This window comes from Leptodactylus fuscus, chromosome 11, assembly GCF_031893055.1.
Source record: "Leptodactylus fuscus isolate aLepFus1 chromosome 11, aLepFus1.hap2, whole genome shotgun sequence".
Lineage (NCBI taxonomy): Eukaryota > Metazoa > Chordata > Amphibia > Anura > Leptodactylidae > Leptodactylus > Leptodactylus fuscus.
In genome coordinates this window covers 59,714,486-59,732,115 of record NC_134275.1, presented here as the reverse complement: position 1 = coordinate 59,732,115, position 17,630 = coordinate 59,714,486, and the positions used below count along the sequence as shown (strand labels likewise).

The 17,630-nt window shown below is 44.9% G+C and overlaps 1 protein-coding gene across 1 annotated transcript; it reads right to left on the bottom strand.

Annotated features, from left to right (window-relative positions):
• Positions 1-2,543: 2,543 nt before the first annotated feature.
• FOSB (FosB proto-oncogene, AP-1 transcription factor subunit) lies at positions 2,544-12,117 on the bottom strand. Its single transcript, XM_075260833.1, has 4 exons — positions 10,596-12,117; positions 5,857-6,138; positions 5,669-5,776; positions 2,544-4,597 (listed from the first exon to the last, which is right to left on the bottom strand). Exons 1-4 carry the CDS (start codon positions 10,698-10,700, stop codon positions 4,202-4,204), a joined length of 891 nt encoding a protein of 296 aa, XP_075116934.1. The 5' UTR covers positions 10,701-12,117; the 3' UTR covers positions 2,544-4,201.
• Positions 12,118-17,630: the final 5,513 nt, after the last annotated feature.

Sequence of the window (17,630 nt, the reverse complement as noted above, 5' to 3'; positions counted from 1 at the left end):
CTTGAGGAAATGTCTGTGACTTCTGGCTACCTTGAGAATTTTGCAGCAAATTAGATTTTCGTTTTCCTGGCATGTTTCAAATTGGAAAACTGCCAATTTGGATTAAAGGGGTTTTCCCATCTCAGTGTCTCAGCAGTCGGCCAGCAGTGTCTGCTTCTCATTTCCTGTATCCACCCCCATAGTGTTCCCTGCACACAGTATTATCCCCCATAGTGGCCCTGCACACAGTATTATCCCCCATAGTGGCTCCTGCACACAGTATTATCCCCCATAGTGGCCCCTGCACACAGTATTATCCCCCATAGTGGCCCCTGCACACAGTATTATCCCCCATAGTGGCCCCTGCACACAGTATTATCCCCCATAGTGGCCCCTGCACACAGTATTATCCCCCATAGTGGCCCCTGCACACAGTATTATCCCCCATAGTGGCCCCTGCACACAGTATTATCCCCCATAGTGGCCCCTGCACACAGTATTATACCCCATAGTGTCCCCTGCACACAGTATTATCCCCCATGGTGGCCCCTGCACACAGTATTATCCCCCATAGTGGCCCCTGCACACAGAATTATCCCCCATAGTGGCCCCTGCACACAGTATTATCCCCCATAGTGGCCCCTGCACACATTTTTACAGTGTTGGCCAAAGTATTGGCACCCCTGCAATTCAGCCAGATAATACTCAGTTTCTTCCAGAAAATGATTGCAAGCACAAACTCTTTGGTAATATCTTCATTTATTTTGCTTGCAATGAAAAAACACAAAAGAGAATGAAAAAAAAGTCAAATCATTGATCATTTTACACAAAACTCCAAAAATGGGCCGGACAGAAGTATTGGCCCCCTCAGCCTAATACTTGGTAGCACAACCTTTAGACACAATAACTGTGCACAACCACTTCCGGTAACCAGCAATGAGTTTCTTACAAGGCTCTGCTGGAATTGTAGACCATTCTTCTTTGCAAACTGCTCCAGGTCCCTGAGATGTGAAGAGGGCCTTCTCCAAACTGCCATCAAGACAGGTGTTCTATGGGATTCAGGTCTGGACTCATTGCTGCCACTTTACAAGTCTCCAGGGCTTTCTCTCAAACCATTTTCTAGTGCTGACCTGAAGTGTGTTTTGGGTCATTGTTCTGCTGGATGACCCATGACCTCTGAGGGAGACCCAGCTTTCTCACACTGGGCCCTACATTATGCTGCACAATGTATTGGTAGTCTTCAGACTTCATAATGCCATGCACACGGTCAAGCAGTCCAGTGCCAGAGGCAGCAAAGCAACCCCAAAACATCAGGGAACCTCCGACATGTCTGACTGTAGGGGGCGTGTTCTTTTCTTTGAAGGCCTCTTTTTTTTCCTGTAGACTCTATGTTGATGCCTTTTCCTACTTTTGTCTCATTTGACCAGAGAACATTCTTCCAGAACATTTTTGGCTTTCTCAGGTAAGTTTTGGCAAACTCCAGCCTGGCTTTTTTATGTCTCTGGGTAAGAAGTGGGGTCTTCCTGGGTCTCCTACCATACAGTCCCTTTTCATTCAGACGCTGACAGATAGTACGGGGTGACACTGTTGTACCCTCGGACTGCAGGGCAGCTTGAGCTTGTTTGGATGTTAGTCGAGGTTCTTTCTCCACCATCCGCACGATCTTGCATTCAGGGGTGAACCTGCCCCTTTCGCCGCCCGAAGCGAACGACAGAAAGCTTCAAAAAATTTTTTCCCTATTTTCCTCCTCTAAAACCTAGGTGCGTCTTATAGTCCGAAAAATACAGTACCTATTCCCGGCTCCACTGCAGTCCTCGGTAGTGTCGGCCATCTTCCATCATCAGGGACATCACATAACTAGGCCCGAAGCCTGTCTGGAGTGTGGAAAGGTAAGTAACACAGTTTTTTATCTTCACTTACTTCTCCAGGGCATCCGGTCATTATACTTGGGGGGTCTGAAAAGACCCCCGAGTATAATAATACTGTTTGTGGGGCCCGCGGCATCACCGATCCCAGCCCCTGCCAGGATCGGTAAGTAAATAGGGCCCGTTACTGGCTGGAGTTACAGCCTATTAAAAAAAAGCGCAGGTAGCGGCTGTCGCCGGGCCCCTAATGTCCCGGGCCCTGTGGCAGCTGCTACCCCGGTAGTTATGCCACTGTGTTATTGGCAGTCAGCAACAGGAGGCAAAGTCCTCATATTCTCTATATAGCAGTTACTGGTGGTGAGCAGCAGGAGGGAGAGTCCTCATATTTTCTGTACAGCCATTACTGGTGGTGATCAGCAAGGGGGTGGCATCCTCATATTCTATGTACAGCCATTACTGGCAGTGAGCAGCAGGGGGCAGCAAATCCATATTCTCTGTACAGTCATTACTGGTAGTGATCAGCAGGGCCGACGTCCTTATATTCTCCTTATAGCAGTTACTGACGGTGGTGGACTCTCTTGTATGACAGTCATGGAGATGAGACAAGAAAGACGCGGAGACTTATTGTGTTTTCTGCAGTTTATTGGTCACCGTTCCATAAAGACATAAACTATAATGAATTCCAAAAATAGATATAATATATATATAATATAATAATAATCTAGTTGTGACATCACTACACAGGGACTATACACAGCACAGCCCCTTCCCCCCCTCCCCCCACGGGACGGGCAGTGTCTATGAGTGGCTGGGAAGGTGCAGACAGCAGGGGTCCCGACATTGGATAAGACTGCTCCGCACTGAGGGTCCACAGAGAGGCCACAACGTCTATCGGCCCAGCTGTCCACGGGTTATTGATCTGTGTGGACAATGTAGGAGGCCCTAAGGGAGATGTGACAACCGTATCCTCACTTTTATCTTCTTGGCTGATCAATATACCTTTCATACAGGCTCAGCATGTGAGGCTGCACCACTGAGACATTGACCCATCCACATCAGTGTCCACACATAGCAGCCAGAATCCCAGGCAGGACAAGATCTCCATGATAACAGGGCAGCAGTATCAGCAGGGGGCATATTGTTATTAGAGTGTCTCAGTGGTGCAGCCTCAGGCCTGGTGAAAATTTCAGCCAAGGATATGATGTTTCTGGGCCATTCTCACATATTAAAGGGACTTTAGTATTTCTGATGCCCGACTCTCCACAGTACACTGCGGATCTGGGCTCAGGAGGAGGGGATGGGAATATATAGAGGTGTGTATATAAATACTTCTATATATAAAAATAGATACAGCATCAAAAATATATTCTGAAATATCTATATACACAGGCGGGCGCCGGACATGGACTACCCCGCCCCATATATCATAGTGCACCTACAGGCTGTGTCACACATCACCACCAAGGGTCAGACACCCAACAGGGGCCACAGCCATCACAAGGTGTCAGACACCCAAATGAAGGCAATGTCCAACTCGTCACCACAAATGAAACAACCTTTCATCTCAATTGGACTTGTTTCCCAATAGGGGGCAGAAATACATAATACTCTTTGTTTTGACTGGTAGAGGAGAGAGGGGGTCAAATACTTTACAGACATCTGCTTGGAAGGGAAGGAGTTAAAGGCTCAGCAGTGGCAGCAGCACCCTTGGCAGGGGACAGGTTAATGCTGCACGTAGTATGGGGCTCACCCTTCACCCTCCCTATAAACACCCCATCTCACAGCATTGGTCACCGCGGCCTCTCATCTGGAGATCCTGGTCCCGGCTCTTGTTGACAGCAGTTTGCTTCGGAATGTAGACGGCGAAATCTTCTTGACAGCGCTCAGCCCCCTGCACACTTCTGGGAATGGAAGAGGTGGGGCAACAGGAGGGGTTAATGGAAAGACAAGCAATGGGGTAGAAGGAGGGGTTAATGGGAAGACAAGAGGAGGGGCTAATAGGAAGACAAAGGGAGTGGCAAGAGCAGGGGCTAAAAGACAAGGGGAGGGGCTAATGGAAAGGCAAAGGGAGAGAAGTAGGAATCTGGAGCTAAGAGCTTCCAATGTGGACCCTCAACACAGGAGACTTAAGGGAATATTTGGAGTAAGACAAGTAAAATGGAATCAAAAGAGGGAATGGATATGTCTGAGAGGGCCAGGAGCTTAAGGGGGAGGCTACATCTCTGGACACCAGGAACAGAAGCTATGGTTAGGTGTCAGAGGACAGGAGTTGAGGGGGTGCTTAAGTGTTGGGGTCACAAGGAGCCAAAGGGGGAAGTTAAGTGTCAGAGGGCTAGGAGCTGACAGGAGCTCATGTCTCAGAGGGCCAGAAGTGAGGGGGAGCTGAGCGAGTCGGAGGAGGAGCGCTCACTTCCGCTGCTGCGCTGGTACCGGCTGCCACAGGCTCCTCCCTCTGGGGAGGTGAACACAAATGAAGATGTGTAAGATCCAGCGCTGGTGGTACAGTCTGAGTCCGGGAGTGGGGGCAAACAGACAGGGAATGATACCTCCGACTGAGGGGGATATGAAGGAAGCAGTCCACCGTGGGGGAAGGATGTGGCTGGCTCAGTGTGGGGCAGGTCAGGGTCCTCATAGGGCAGTTTGCAACCCGATCGGTGGGAGAGAAGAGCAAATTCCAGCTGTTCCTTCTGTCTGCGAAGCTCGTCAATCTCTGCCTCAAGGTTGGACTTTTCCTCCTCCAAAAGATCAGTCTCCTGCAAAATGAAGGAAAGTCACGTGACAATTGAACAATTGGCCGCCTTCACCATAACTGGTAAATATAAAGGATAGATCAGGCCTCTACCGATCTGATATTAATGACCTCTCATAAGAATACACTGTCAATAGAGAAGTATGGACCAGTTCATAATGATCAGGATTCATTTCAAATTTTCCAAAAATGTCGGGTTGAGCCATACATGGATCGTGATTATACTCAGGGGTTTCTTCAGACCCCAGAGTATACTAAACATGCCCATTGGAGGTGCGGAATAATAATAATAAACAGTCATACTCATCTTTCCTCACCTCTCCTGGTCAACCTTTAAGCTTTTGGAGCTCCTTTTAGGCATCTTTAGTCCTCCTTTGGTCTCCGGGTGGCATCAATAGACCCGGAGGACCACTGAGGCATGTGGTTGGGCCTCAAAAAGACATGTGGGACATGCAAACATCACTACAATTGCATCAAAGCATCATGACTTCAGCGTGCCTCATATGACTCCGAAGGCTGAATCCTATGGAATGAAGATGGCTACAGAGGAGCACTGGGTGCTGGGAGGGAGCCCAGAGGACGAGTCTATGAATGTCTATTATTTTTCTGGACCTTCCCTGGACTTCTATTTATTATACTCTGGGATCTGAAGTATAATAATAGTTCTTCTGGTTTGGACCCAAATTAAACTGGCGGCCAACCATCCCGAATATTTACTAAATTAATCTCACGAGGATCCCCAGCTATCAATATCAAGTTTTGGACAACTCCTTTACTATGCAACTTCGAGCAACAAAGATTTGACAAAATTTTGGCTCCAATTAGACCAAGACCAAGTCTAGACCAAGCCAACAAATAAGTGGTATAAATACAGACTTGACAGTGTGAAGATGCTCCAGTTTATCCTCCAATATTGGCCAAATTTTATAGTGGCCTAGTTTACGTTACCCTATAACAAAGCTTAGTAAATCTGTCCCACTGAAAGGGGTAAGGAATCGAGTGGCCTCTGGTCACAGGAGTCAGTAAACAGTGCTGGTACCCGGGCCCCCGCTACATGGACGTGGTCATCTCTTACGTTCTGCAATCTGTCCGTCAGCTCTCGTCTCCTGTTCCTGCATTTGGCAGCTGCTAATTTGTTCCTTTCTCGACGGACTCGCCTCTTCTCCTCTTCCTCTGGGGTAAGCTGTACAGGAAAAGGGACATGTCTTGTGAGAAGGGTCATACAATAACCAATGACAGCTCAATATCTATAATGCTACTTACTGCTTCTTCTCTAGGTCTTTTTCTAGGTCTTGTTGGGCGAGTTTCCTCCTGTCCAGAGGAAGAAGCAGCAGGCTGAGCTGCGCCATATGATGATCCAGAAGGTGAGGCATAGCTGGGGCCTGGCAGGTCATAGGGGTCAATAGATGGTCCTGGCGTTGGTTGAGATTGAGCCATTGAGGAGATAAGGGCAGGAGTGACCAACCACTGGAGGTCCTGACTACTGGTGATGGCCGTAACAGTGGGGACAAAGGAGGAGGAGACATCACATAGGGCCACACACTCCTGGTACAAAAAAATGAGAGAGACAGAGATATTCACACACAGAAGAGACAGCCAAAATTGGTGTAGACAGGAAGAAGAGAAGATAAGAAAATGGAGGAGAGTAGAAGATGAGAGAATGAAGCCGAAAAGAAGATGTGAGAATGGAAGAGAGAAGAAGATGAAAGAATGGAAGAGAGAAGATGGAAGAGAGAAGCTGTGAGAATGGAAGAGAGAAGAAGATGAAAGAATGGAAGAGAGAAGAAGATGGAAGAGAGAAGAAGATGAAAGAATGGAAGAGAGAAGAAGATGAAAGAATGGAAGAGAGAAGATGAAAGAATGGAAGAGAAGAAAAAAGAATGGTAGAGAGAAGAAGCTGAAAGAATGGAGGAGAGAAGGAAGAGAGAAGATGATGAAGGAATAAAATAGAGAAAAGGTCAGAGGATAAAGGAGAGAAGAAGAGAGAATGAAGGAGAAAAGAAGATGAAAGAATGGAAGAGAAGATAAGAGAAAGAAAATCAGAAGAGAAATTGGGGAGAATAAGACGCTAATTTCCTATGTCAGTGTCACAATATCTGTCCATACACACTAGATGCACCAGATTTATTCCGATTCTGGGATATGTTGGGAAGATCCATGTGCCTTGACCCACCTAGAATCTCACCCTCCTCCACCCACTAGGGGGAACCTTCTGGCGGAACTTTCTGGTATAGAGGGTTGATTTAGTGCTAAGCCACTTTGTTCCAAACATGCACCACAGCCCATGTTCTTGTGCTTCCTCACTACTTTGGGGAAGATTTAGATTAATTGAGATGAGCGAGTACTATACGAAACGGCGGTTTTGAATAGCACGCACCCATAAAAATGAATGGAAGCGGCCGGCACGCAGACTTTGCCGGTGGCCAGCCGCTTAACCCCCTACGTGCTGGCTACGTCCATTCATTCCTATGGGTGCTTGCTATTCGAAACTGGAGTTTCGAATAGTACTCGCTCATCTCTATTAATTAAGCAACTGCAACAGAATTCTGGCGTAATTTGCACCAAAAAAACTGTCCAGCATGTTGTTCGCTATATTTACCTAGTGTCTAAGATCCTTTTTAGATACTTTTTTCCCCCCTATCAGTATGTCTTTGGGGTGTGGGAGGAAACCAAACAAACACAGGAAGAACATATAAACTCCTTGCAGATGTTGCCCTAGGTAGGATTCGAACCAAGGACTCCAGTGCTAACCACTGAGCCACCATGCACAGTCTATTTTCTAGGCAGTATTAGGGTGCATTCACACTACGTAACGCCGGGCGTGTATGAGAGCCGTACACGCCGGCATTACGGCAGACTGCCGAACACTTCCCATTCACTTCAATGGGAGCGCTCGTAAACGCCGCTGTTACGAGCGCTCCCATTGAAGTGAATGGGAAGTGTTCGGCAGTCTGCCGTAATGCCGGCGTGTACGGCTCTCATACACGCCCGGCGTTACGTAGTCTGAATGCACCCTTAGTGTGTGAGTTATAATGGAAATTTCTGCCAGTCCCTAACTGGAATAGATTTTCATTCTGGTGCTGGAGCATCTTCTTAAATCACTCGTTCCTTGTACCAGTCTGGGCCTTTATTAAGACTTTTGCACAAGAATTATGTGGGGTTTAGAAAGTTGGAGAAAGGACCCAATGTCTCTGATCTGGTTAGAATAACTTGCCGTACAGGTGACAGCCCCTCTGTGGAGTATCTATTTACTGAACTAACCTAATAACAGGTAAAAGCCCCCTTTGGTTAATCTTCTCACTGATCCACGCAGCAACTCATCTCTGGGCATCTTCTTAGTGATCCAACTCCCATACAGAAACAAGAGCCGCTCTGGTACAGGTTCTCCCCTCCCCACTACAACTATCTGCCCCCAAACAATTTTAGAGGTAACAGTTTGATCAACCCCATTATACAGGCACCAGTTCTCTCTCCTCACTCATCCACTCCACTACACAAGTAATGTTCCATCCTGGTGCTTATTCTCACTTATCTACCGTTTTATAGACGTAAATATTCTCACTTAAGGGCGCCTTCACACGGCGTTACGCTCCGTACATTCTGTCCATTTTACACGTGTAAAATGTAGTAAGCCATTGAGTTCAATGGCTTACGCGCGTATTTTTCAGTGCGTAATTTTGCGTCCACAAAATTACGTGCGTAAGCCATAGAACTCAATGGCTTACTACATTTTACATGTGTATTTTTACCTCAATGGCTTACTACATTTTAGGGCCCCTTCACACGGTGTAAGCGCGCCGCTCATTTAGACAAGTATACACGTGTCGGAGTGTGGCGCTTCAAAACAGAGCCCATTGATTTCAATGGGTAGCGCGCGTATATCAGCATATATCTCCAGTGTAGCAGTGCTGGTTGTGTGCTCAGATCGGCTCATCTCTGGAGTAGCTGAGCGCACGGCCAGCACTGCTACATCTCGGTATAGGAATGCACTGACCAGCGTTGATTGGCCGAATGCCATACAGAGTACGGCATTCGGCCAATCAATGCTGGCTCAGCCGGAGGAGGCGGAGTCTAAGATCTGTCCACAGCAGTCTCCATTCTGGTCCGATCTTAGACTCCGCCTCTTCACAGACGAGCCTCCAGCAGAACCAGCGTTGATTGGCCGAATGCTGTAGTCTGTATGGCATTCGGCCAATCAACGCTGGTCAATGCATTCCTATGGGAAAAAGTCAGCTCCCGCATATCGCAAGCTGACAGGGATCCCGACATAATACAGGTACTTGGGCATGTTAGATGCCCCCAGACATGCTTCCCCTGCTATCCCAGTTGCTTTCCAGGGTGTTGGCGTCATTTCCTGGGGTGTCATAGTGGACTTGGTGACCCTTCTGAGTCAAATAGTGGTTTCCCCCTAAATGAGTATTTATTTCCCATAGACTATAATGGGGTTCGATCGAACAGTCGAGTATTGAGCGACTACTCGAATCGAACTTTTCACTGTTCGCTCATCTCTAGTATCAAACCCTTTCCTCACTGACCCACCCCCTATATAGGTTACATTCCCCTTACTGGCCCCCTTGTATAGATAACAGCTCATCTTTTCACTGAGCCCCACCCCCTACAAGTAATAGCCTCTTTTCTCACTGATCCATCCACTACATAGGTACTAGCTCCTCTTCTCACTGATCCACCCTCTATACAGGTAACAGCTCCTCTTGTCACTGATTTGCCCTCCCTGTACAGCCCCTAGTATCACTGATCCACCCTCTATGCAGGTAATGGCTCTTCTTCTCACTGATCCACCCCTTATACAGGTAACAATCCATCTTATCACTGATCCCATCCATCCCCACTGGGTTTTCTCCGCCCGCCACACAAGCCTATATAGGAGCGTTTCCTTTAGCACGAGCCGCGATGAGTGTGTCTTATTTCCCCGCCCCTTTTCATTGACGTCGGCAACGTCCGTAGCTGCGTCCCTGCGTACTACAGACGCTGCGTTCCAAAATAGCACGCCGCCGTCACCGCTCGTCAGCCCCGCCCACCCGACTAGTGTCAGGAGAGCGCGGCTGTGAGTTGTGTGGACGGAGCTAGAACTATAGTAACCCGACATTCCCTGCTATAGCACGGCGTCACTGCCGAGAGGTTGGGGATAGCCGGCGTCCTACGTAATAATAAGAAAAGGGAGCTCCCTGACTTCTCCTACCTGACTGCGGACTCCCTGACTCTTTCTGACCTACCTGACTGCGGACTCCCTGACTCCTACTACTTTACCTGACTGTGAACTCACTGAACCCTCCTCCCTGACTCTGTCTGCTATACCTGACTGCTGATTCCCTTCTGTCTTTAACTTTGGTCTTCCTTTTTTTTTCTCCTGGCCTCCCTGATTGTGGTCTCCCTTCTTTCTCCTGGTTTTCTCCTGCCCTCCCTGCTTTCTCCTGCCCTCCCTGATTGTGGTCTCCCTTCTTTCTCCTGGCCTCTGTGATTGTGGTCTCCCTTCTTTCTCCTGGCCTCCCTGATTGTGGTCTCCCTTCTTTCTCCTGGCCTCCCTGATTGTGGTCTCCCTTCTTTCTCCTGGCCTCTCTGATTGTGGTCTCCCTTCTTTCTCCTGGCCTCCCTGATTGTGGTCTCCCTTCTTTCTCCTGGCCTCCCTGATTGTGGTCTCCCTTCTTTCTCCTGGCCTCCCTGATTGTGGTCTCCCTTCTTTCTCCTGGCCTCCCTGATTGTGGTCTCCCTTCTTTCTCCTGGTTTTCTCCTGCCCTGCCTGCTTTCTCCTGGCCTCCCTGATTGTGGTCTTCGATCATACTGATGTTTTCTTATTGGCCTGGGGTAATTAGATCATGAACTCAATTGGCCTTTGCCGTTTCCCATCCTTGAGAACTATTGAGCCCCCTACTGTGCCCCCCAATAATTTGTTTCCCCCTTTAGTTTAGATCTGTATAAATAGAATATATGAGGCCTGCTCCGGCTGACCTCTCTATGACGTCGCTCTATGACATCACACTCACCTGTGGGGCTGCGACTGTGGATGGACTCCCAAAAGAATCCACAGATGAAAGATACTGAGACTCAGCGGAGGGGGAGGAGCTGGAGGAGTCGTATCCCTGGTACATGTCCCCCCCAGAAGCAAATCCCAGATATCCGGTCTGTCCAGGGGTCACCTCAGCCTTAAATATAGATCAGTATTGGAATCTCCTCAGCCTTATGTAGGGATCCGCAGTGTTTTTCCTCAGCTTTTAATAGAGATCAGACGAAGGATCTCTTTAAACTTTTAAGTAGGCATCAGTGGTGGGATCTCCACAGCATGAATAACAGAGGCGGGATCTCCTCAGCCTTAGTGATCTGATGTTGGATCTCCTAACCCTTATGTAAAGATCAACAGAGAGATCTCCTCAGCCTTATGTAGGGATCAGCAGTGGAATCTCCTCTTTCTTATGTGGGAATAGGGATCAGCAGTGAGATCACTGGAGCCTTATGCAGAGATTAAAATTTAGATCTCCTGAGCCTCATGAGGGATCTGCAGTGGAATCCCCAAAGCCTTATGTAGGGATCAGCAGAGGGATCTCCTGAGCCTTATGTAGGGATCTTATCAACCTGACGCAGGGATCATCAGTGAGGTTTCCCCTCTTGGTAGTATTTTGTCCTACGTACAGATCAGCGCTGAGATTGTTTGCCCCTCTAGTGGATTCTTCGGATTCCCTCCTGTGTAGGATTTAGTGTTGGGATCGCCTCAAGTATATATAGAGACAAATTATGAGATTGTCCCAGTGTTGGGATCTTTGCTGATGATCTCTTCCTCAAAATTGTAGGGTATCAATGATGAGATCTCATTAGGTCTTGATAGAGATAAATGCTGGGATCTCCTGAGTACAGGTCAGTTTTGGGATCTCCTGTATAGGTATTAATCCAGGGATCTCCTCCTTTATAGGTTTTAGTCCAAGGATCTGCTCCCGTTTAAGTATTATTCCAGGGATCCCCTCCTTGGCTGGGATCTCCTCCTGTATAGGTATTAGTGCTGGGATCTTTTCCTGTATAAATATAATCCTCCTTTGCTGAGATCTCCCTCTATAGAAGCAGTAGTCCAGGGATCTCCTCCTACAGAAGCATATGTCTGGGGATCTCCTGTGTACAGATCAGTTGTGGGATCTCCTACTGAAGCATTAGTCCGGGGATCTCCTTCTGTGTACAGATCAATTATGGGATCTCCTACTGAAGCATTAGTCCGGGGATCTCCTTCTGTGTACAGATCAATTATGGGATCTCCTATAGAAGCATTAGTCCTGGGATCTCCTTCTGTGTACAGATCAATTATGGGATCTCCTATAGAAGCATTAGTCCGGGGATCTCCTGTATACAGATCAGTTGTGGGATCTCCTACTTAAGCATCAGTCCGGGGATCTCCTCCTGTGTACCGGTCAGATCCTATAGAAGCATTAGTCCGGGGATCTCCTCCTGTGCAGAGGTCGGGTCGGGCGCCCCCCGCTGTCAGTGTGTGTAGTCGGGCAGTAGTAGCAGTGCAGCTCCGGGCTCTCGGCTTCTCCTCAGATTTATGAATGAAGCTCTCTACTCACAGCTATTTATGCCGGCGGATCTTGCCCGCCCTCTGCTGACGTCCGCCCTCCCTCTATTCCTCGGCCTAGATCTCCTCGCTGGTCGCACTCAGCGCCCCCAGACTCATCAGTCCTGAGCTCCGGAGACCCCTGTGTCTTCTCGCCCTACTCTTAGCCTTACAGGTGCGATGGGAGCCCCGATTTTATGGTTTAGAGGACACGACGGGAGGCTCCGCCCACCCGGAGTTCCTGTGACGTACATAGCCATATAAGGTGTTGTCTTTGCTGTGTTTATCTGGTTACCAAGCAGTGACGTCAGAGGGAATCCCTGTACTCAGCTCAGCAGAGAGAAGTATTAATAGCATTATAATGCTACAAGAGCGGAGATCGACCGGGGGCAAATACTGAGGATATAAATACCCGCTTTATAATCTACAGGGTACAGGATTGTAGTTTACAATGTACAGGATAGATGGGTCACTGTACGAATATCAGGTTATAATGTACAGAATACAGGTCACTGCACTAATATCAGGTTATAATGTACGGGATACAGATCACTGCACTGGTATCAGGTTATAATATACAGAATACAGGTCACTGTACTAATATCAGGTTATAATGTACAGAATACAGGTCACTGTACTAATATCAGGCTATAATATACAGAATACAGGTCACTGTACGAATATCAGGCTATAATATACAGAATACAGGTCACTGTACGAATATCAGGCTATAATATACAGAATACAGGTCACTGCACTAATATAAGGTTATAATGTACAGAATACAGATCACTGCACTAATATAAGGTTATAATGTGCAGAATACAGGTCACTGCACTAATATAAGTTTATAATGTACAGAATACAGGACACTGCACTAATATCAGGTTATAATATACAGAATAAAGGTCACTGTACGAATATCAGGCTATAATATACAGAATACAGGTCACTGCACTGGTATCAGGTTATAATGTACAGAATACAGGTCACTGCACTGGTATCAGGTTATAATATACAGAATAAAGGTCACTGTACGATTATCAGGCTATAATGTACAGAATACAGGTCACTGCACTGGTATCAGGTTATAATATACAGAATACAGATCACTGCACTGGTATCAGGTTATAATATACAGAATACAGAATACAGATCACTGCACTGGTATCGGGTTATAATGTACAGAATAAAGATTACTGCACTAATATCAGGTTATAATATACAGAATAAAGGTCACTGCAATAATATAAGGTTATACTGTACAGAATAAAGGTCACTGTACGAATATCAGGCTATAATATACAGAATACAGGTCACTGCACTGGTATCAGGTTATAATGCACAGAATACAGGTCACTGCACTGGTATCAGGTTATAATATACAGAATAAAGGTCACTGTACGAATATCAGGTTATAATATACAGAATTCAGATCACTGAACTGGTATCAGGTTATAATATACAGAATAAAGGTCACTGTACGAATATCAGGTTATAATATACAGAATACAGATCACTGCACTGGTATCAGGTTATAATACACAGAATACAGGTCACTGCACTGGTATCAGGTTATAATATACAGAATAAAGGTCACTGTACGAATATCAGGCTATAATATACAGAATACAGATCACTGCACTGGTATCAGGTTATAATACACAGAATACAGGTCACTGCACTGGTATCAGGTTATAATATACGGAATAAAGGTCACTGTACGAATATCAGGTTATAATATACAGAATACAGATCACTGCACTGGTATCAGGTTAAAATATACAGAATACAGGTCACTGCACTGGTATCAGGTTATAATATACAGAATACAGGTCACTGCACTGGTATCGGGTTATAATGTACAGAATAAAGATTACTGCACTAATATCAGGTTATAATATACAGAATAAAGGTCACTGTACGAATATCAGGCTATAATATACAGAATACAGATCACTGCACTGGTATCAGGTTATAATATACAGAATACAGATCACTGCACTGATATCGGGTTATAATGTACAGAATAAAGATTACTGCACTAATATCAGGTTATAATATACAGAATAAAGGTCACTGTACAAATATCAGGCTATAATATACAGAATACAGATCACTGCACTGGTATCAGGTTATAATATACAGAATACAGATCACTGCACTGGTATCAGGTTATAATGTACAGAATAAAGATTACTGCACTAATATCAGGTTATAATATACAGAATAAAGGTCACTGTACGAATATCAGGCTATAATATACAGAATACAGGTCACTGCAATAATATAAGGTTATACTGTACAGAATAAAGGTCACTGTACGAATATCAGGCTATAATATACAGAATACAGGTCACTGCACTGGTATCAGGTTATAATGTACAGAATACAGGTCACTGCACTGGTATCAGGTTATAATATACAGAATAAAGGTCACTGTACGAATATCAGGCTATAATGTACAGAATACAGGTCACTGCACTGGTATCAGGTTATAATATGCAGAATACAGATCACTGCACTGGTATCAGGTTATAATATACAGAATACAGATCACTGCACTGGTATCAGGTTATAATATACAGAATACCGGTCACTGTACGAATATCAGGTTATAATATACAGAATAAAGGTCACTGTACGAATATCAGGTTATAATATACAGAATTCAGATCACTGAACTGGTATCAGGTTATAATATACAGAATAAAGGTCACTGTACGAATATCAGGTTATAATATACAGAATACAGATCACTGCACTGGTATCAGGTTAAAATATACAGAATACAGGTCACTGCACTGGTATCAGGTTATAATATACAGAATACAGATCACTGCACTGGTATCGGGTTATAATGTACAGAATAAAGATTACTGCACTAATATCAGGTTATAATATACAGAATACAGGTCACTGCACTAATATCAGGTTATAATATACAGAATACAGGTCACTGCACTAATATCAGGTTATAATATACAGAATACAGGTCACTGCACTAATATCAGGTTATAATATACAGAACAAAGATTACTGCACTAATTTCAGGTTATAATATACAGAATACAGGTCACTGCACTAATATCAGGTTATAATATACAGAATACCGGTCACTGCACTAATATCAGGTTATAATATACAGAATACGGGTCACTGCACTAATATCAGGTTATAATATAAAGAATACCAGTCACTGCACTGATATCAGGTTATAATATACAGAATACAGGTCACTGCACTGATATTAGTTTACAATATACAGAATACAGGTCACTGCACTGGTATCTGGTTATAATGTACGGGATACAGATCACTGCACTGGTATCAGGTTATAATATACAGAATACAGATCACTACATGGATATCAGGTTATAATATACAGAATACAGGTCACTGTACTAAAATCAGGTTATAATATACAGAATACAGGTCATTGTCCTAATATAAGGTTATAATGTACGGGATACAGGTCACTGCACTAATATCAGATTATAATGTACGGGAAACAAATCACTGCACTGGCGTTTCGTCAGCTCTCAAGCTGGCTTGTCGTTGAACACATCCCTCGCACTGTGCCCGTGATTGTTCCGGCATATCAGCAGCTCGCTGGGAAGCCATATAATGAGCGTGTTGTTGGCGTTGATGATCCACATGCTCCGGTGTTTTGGCAACTCTCAAGCTGGCCTGCCACTGAACTTGTTCCTCGCGCTGTGCCCGTGATTGTTGTGGCAACTTGCTGGAATGCCATATAATGAGCATGTTCTTGACATTGATGATCCGCCTGCTCCGGCCTTTCAGCAGCTCTCAAGTTGGCCTGGCACTGAAGTTGTTCTTCGCACCGTGCCTGTAATTGTTCCGGCATCTCATCAGCTCACTGTGATGCCATATAATGCATGTGTTGTTGGTGTCGATGATCCCCCTCAGCTCCGCTTGAAGAGAACTCTGTGACTTCTGGCTTCCTTCATAGCTCTCGTTGTTTGCGACAAATTAGATTTTCTTTTTACTGGCATGTTTAAAATGCACAAACTGCCAATTTGGATTAAAGGTGCTTGTCCATATCAGTTTGTCAGCACTGTCTGGAGCAGATCAGATAATATGCAAATGTGTGTAGACAATCCACTGAAGGTTAATTGTGTGTTTACACTGAGAGATAACAGCCCTGGCTGAGATAAGGCTGCTGCAGGAGCAGTGTAATATAGTATGTGAACATAAATTCATAATAGTCGTGAAGCCATATCATTTACCAGGATAAAAAGTAGCCTATGTTTTAATCGAGGTTACAAACTATCTAAGTGCCGAATTTCTTTCAAATCAGCCGTTTTTGCGTGAAAGGGGAACCAACATCTAAACATCCATACTTTCACATTTATAATATTGGTATGATATACAGAATACAGGCCACTGCACTGATATCAGGTTATAATATACAGGATACAGGTCACTGCACTGGTATCAGGTTATAATATACAGGATACAGGTCACTGCATGATTATTACATTTAAAATGTTCCAAGAGCGAAATCTAGTCAGGAGCAAAAACCGAAGATATAAATACCCCTTTTTATAATATCACACTATAATCTACAGGATACATGTCACTGCATTGATGTCACATTATAATATACAGGAAATATCACTGAACTGATATAACATGACATATTTCACTTCAATAATATCACGTAATGTTCCAGATACAGGTCACTGCACCGTTATCACGTTATAATCTACAGGATACATGTTACTGCACTGATATTACATTACAATTTACAGGCTACAGGTCACTGCACTAATATCACTATATAACCTGTTATTTGTGTCTCTGCACTGATATCACATTATAATGTACAGGATACAGATCACTGCTGTTCCTGTACTGATATCAGTATATCATAATAGTATGTGTCACTACAATGAGATTAGTTGATCAGAATATACATATCACGGCATTGGTATAAGCTTGTAACATACAGTATATATGTCAGTGCACTGATATCAGCTCATATTGTACAGGACATATACAGTAGATACCATAAGGTCCAGAAATATTTGGATAGTGACAGAAGTTTTGTAATTTTAATTGTTTACCAAAAAATATTGAAGATGAAGTTATATAATCAATATGGGCTTAAAGAGGACCTCTCACCACTTCCACCAATTCTAGTTCTTAGCATCTATTAATAGTCGTTGCTTCCCTGATTCCAGCACAGTTGGAATTTTCTCTCTAGCCCCCACCATTTCTGAGCAACAAGTGCAATTAGTTTTGGTGCCTAGTGTCTATTTAAGCTCTGTAATGTCAGGTGGGCGGTGTCAGACAGAGCAATGTAATTCAGAGCTCCAATCAGAGTCAGGCAGTGTCAGAGCTCAGAGTCACACCCTTTATCTGTTTCTGTCTGACACCGCCCTCCTGACAGTACAGAGACTAAATAGTATATCAGGCACCAAAACCAACAGCATTGATTGCTCAGGAACTGTGGGGGCTA

What these genes read in the sequence shown, in the direction of transcription:
- FOSB (XM_075260833.1), bottom strand. Translation starts at nt 10,700, where the DNA reads ATGTACCAGGGATACGACTCCTCCAGCTCCTCCCCCTCCGCTGAGTCT. An exon ending in CCACAGTCGCAGCCCCACAG is followed by an intron (nt 6,139 to 10,595) that starts GTGAGTGTGATG and finishes TTTTTGTACCAG; the next exon opens with GAGTGTGTGGCCCTATGTGA. An exon ending in AAAGACCTAGAGAAGAAGCA is followed by an intron (nt 5,777 to 5,856) that starts GTAAGTAGCATT and finishes TTTCCTGTACAG; the next exon opens with CTTACCCCAGAGGAAGAGGA.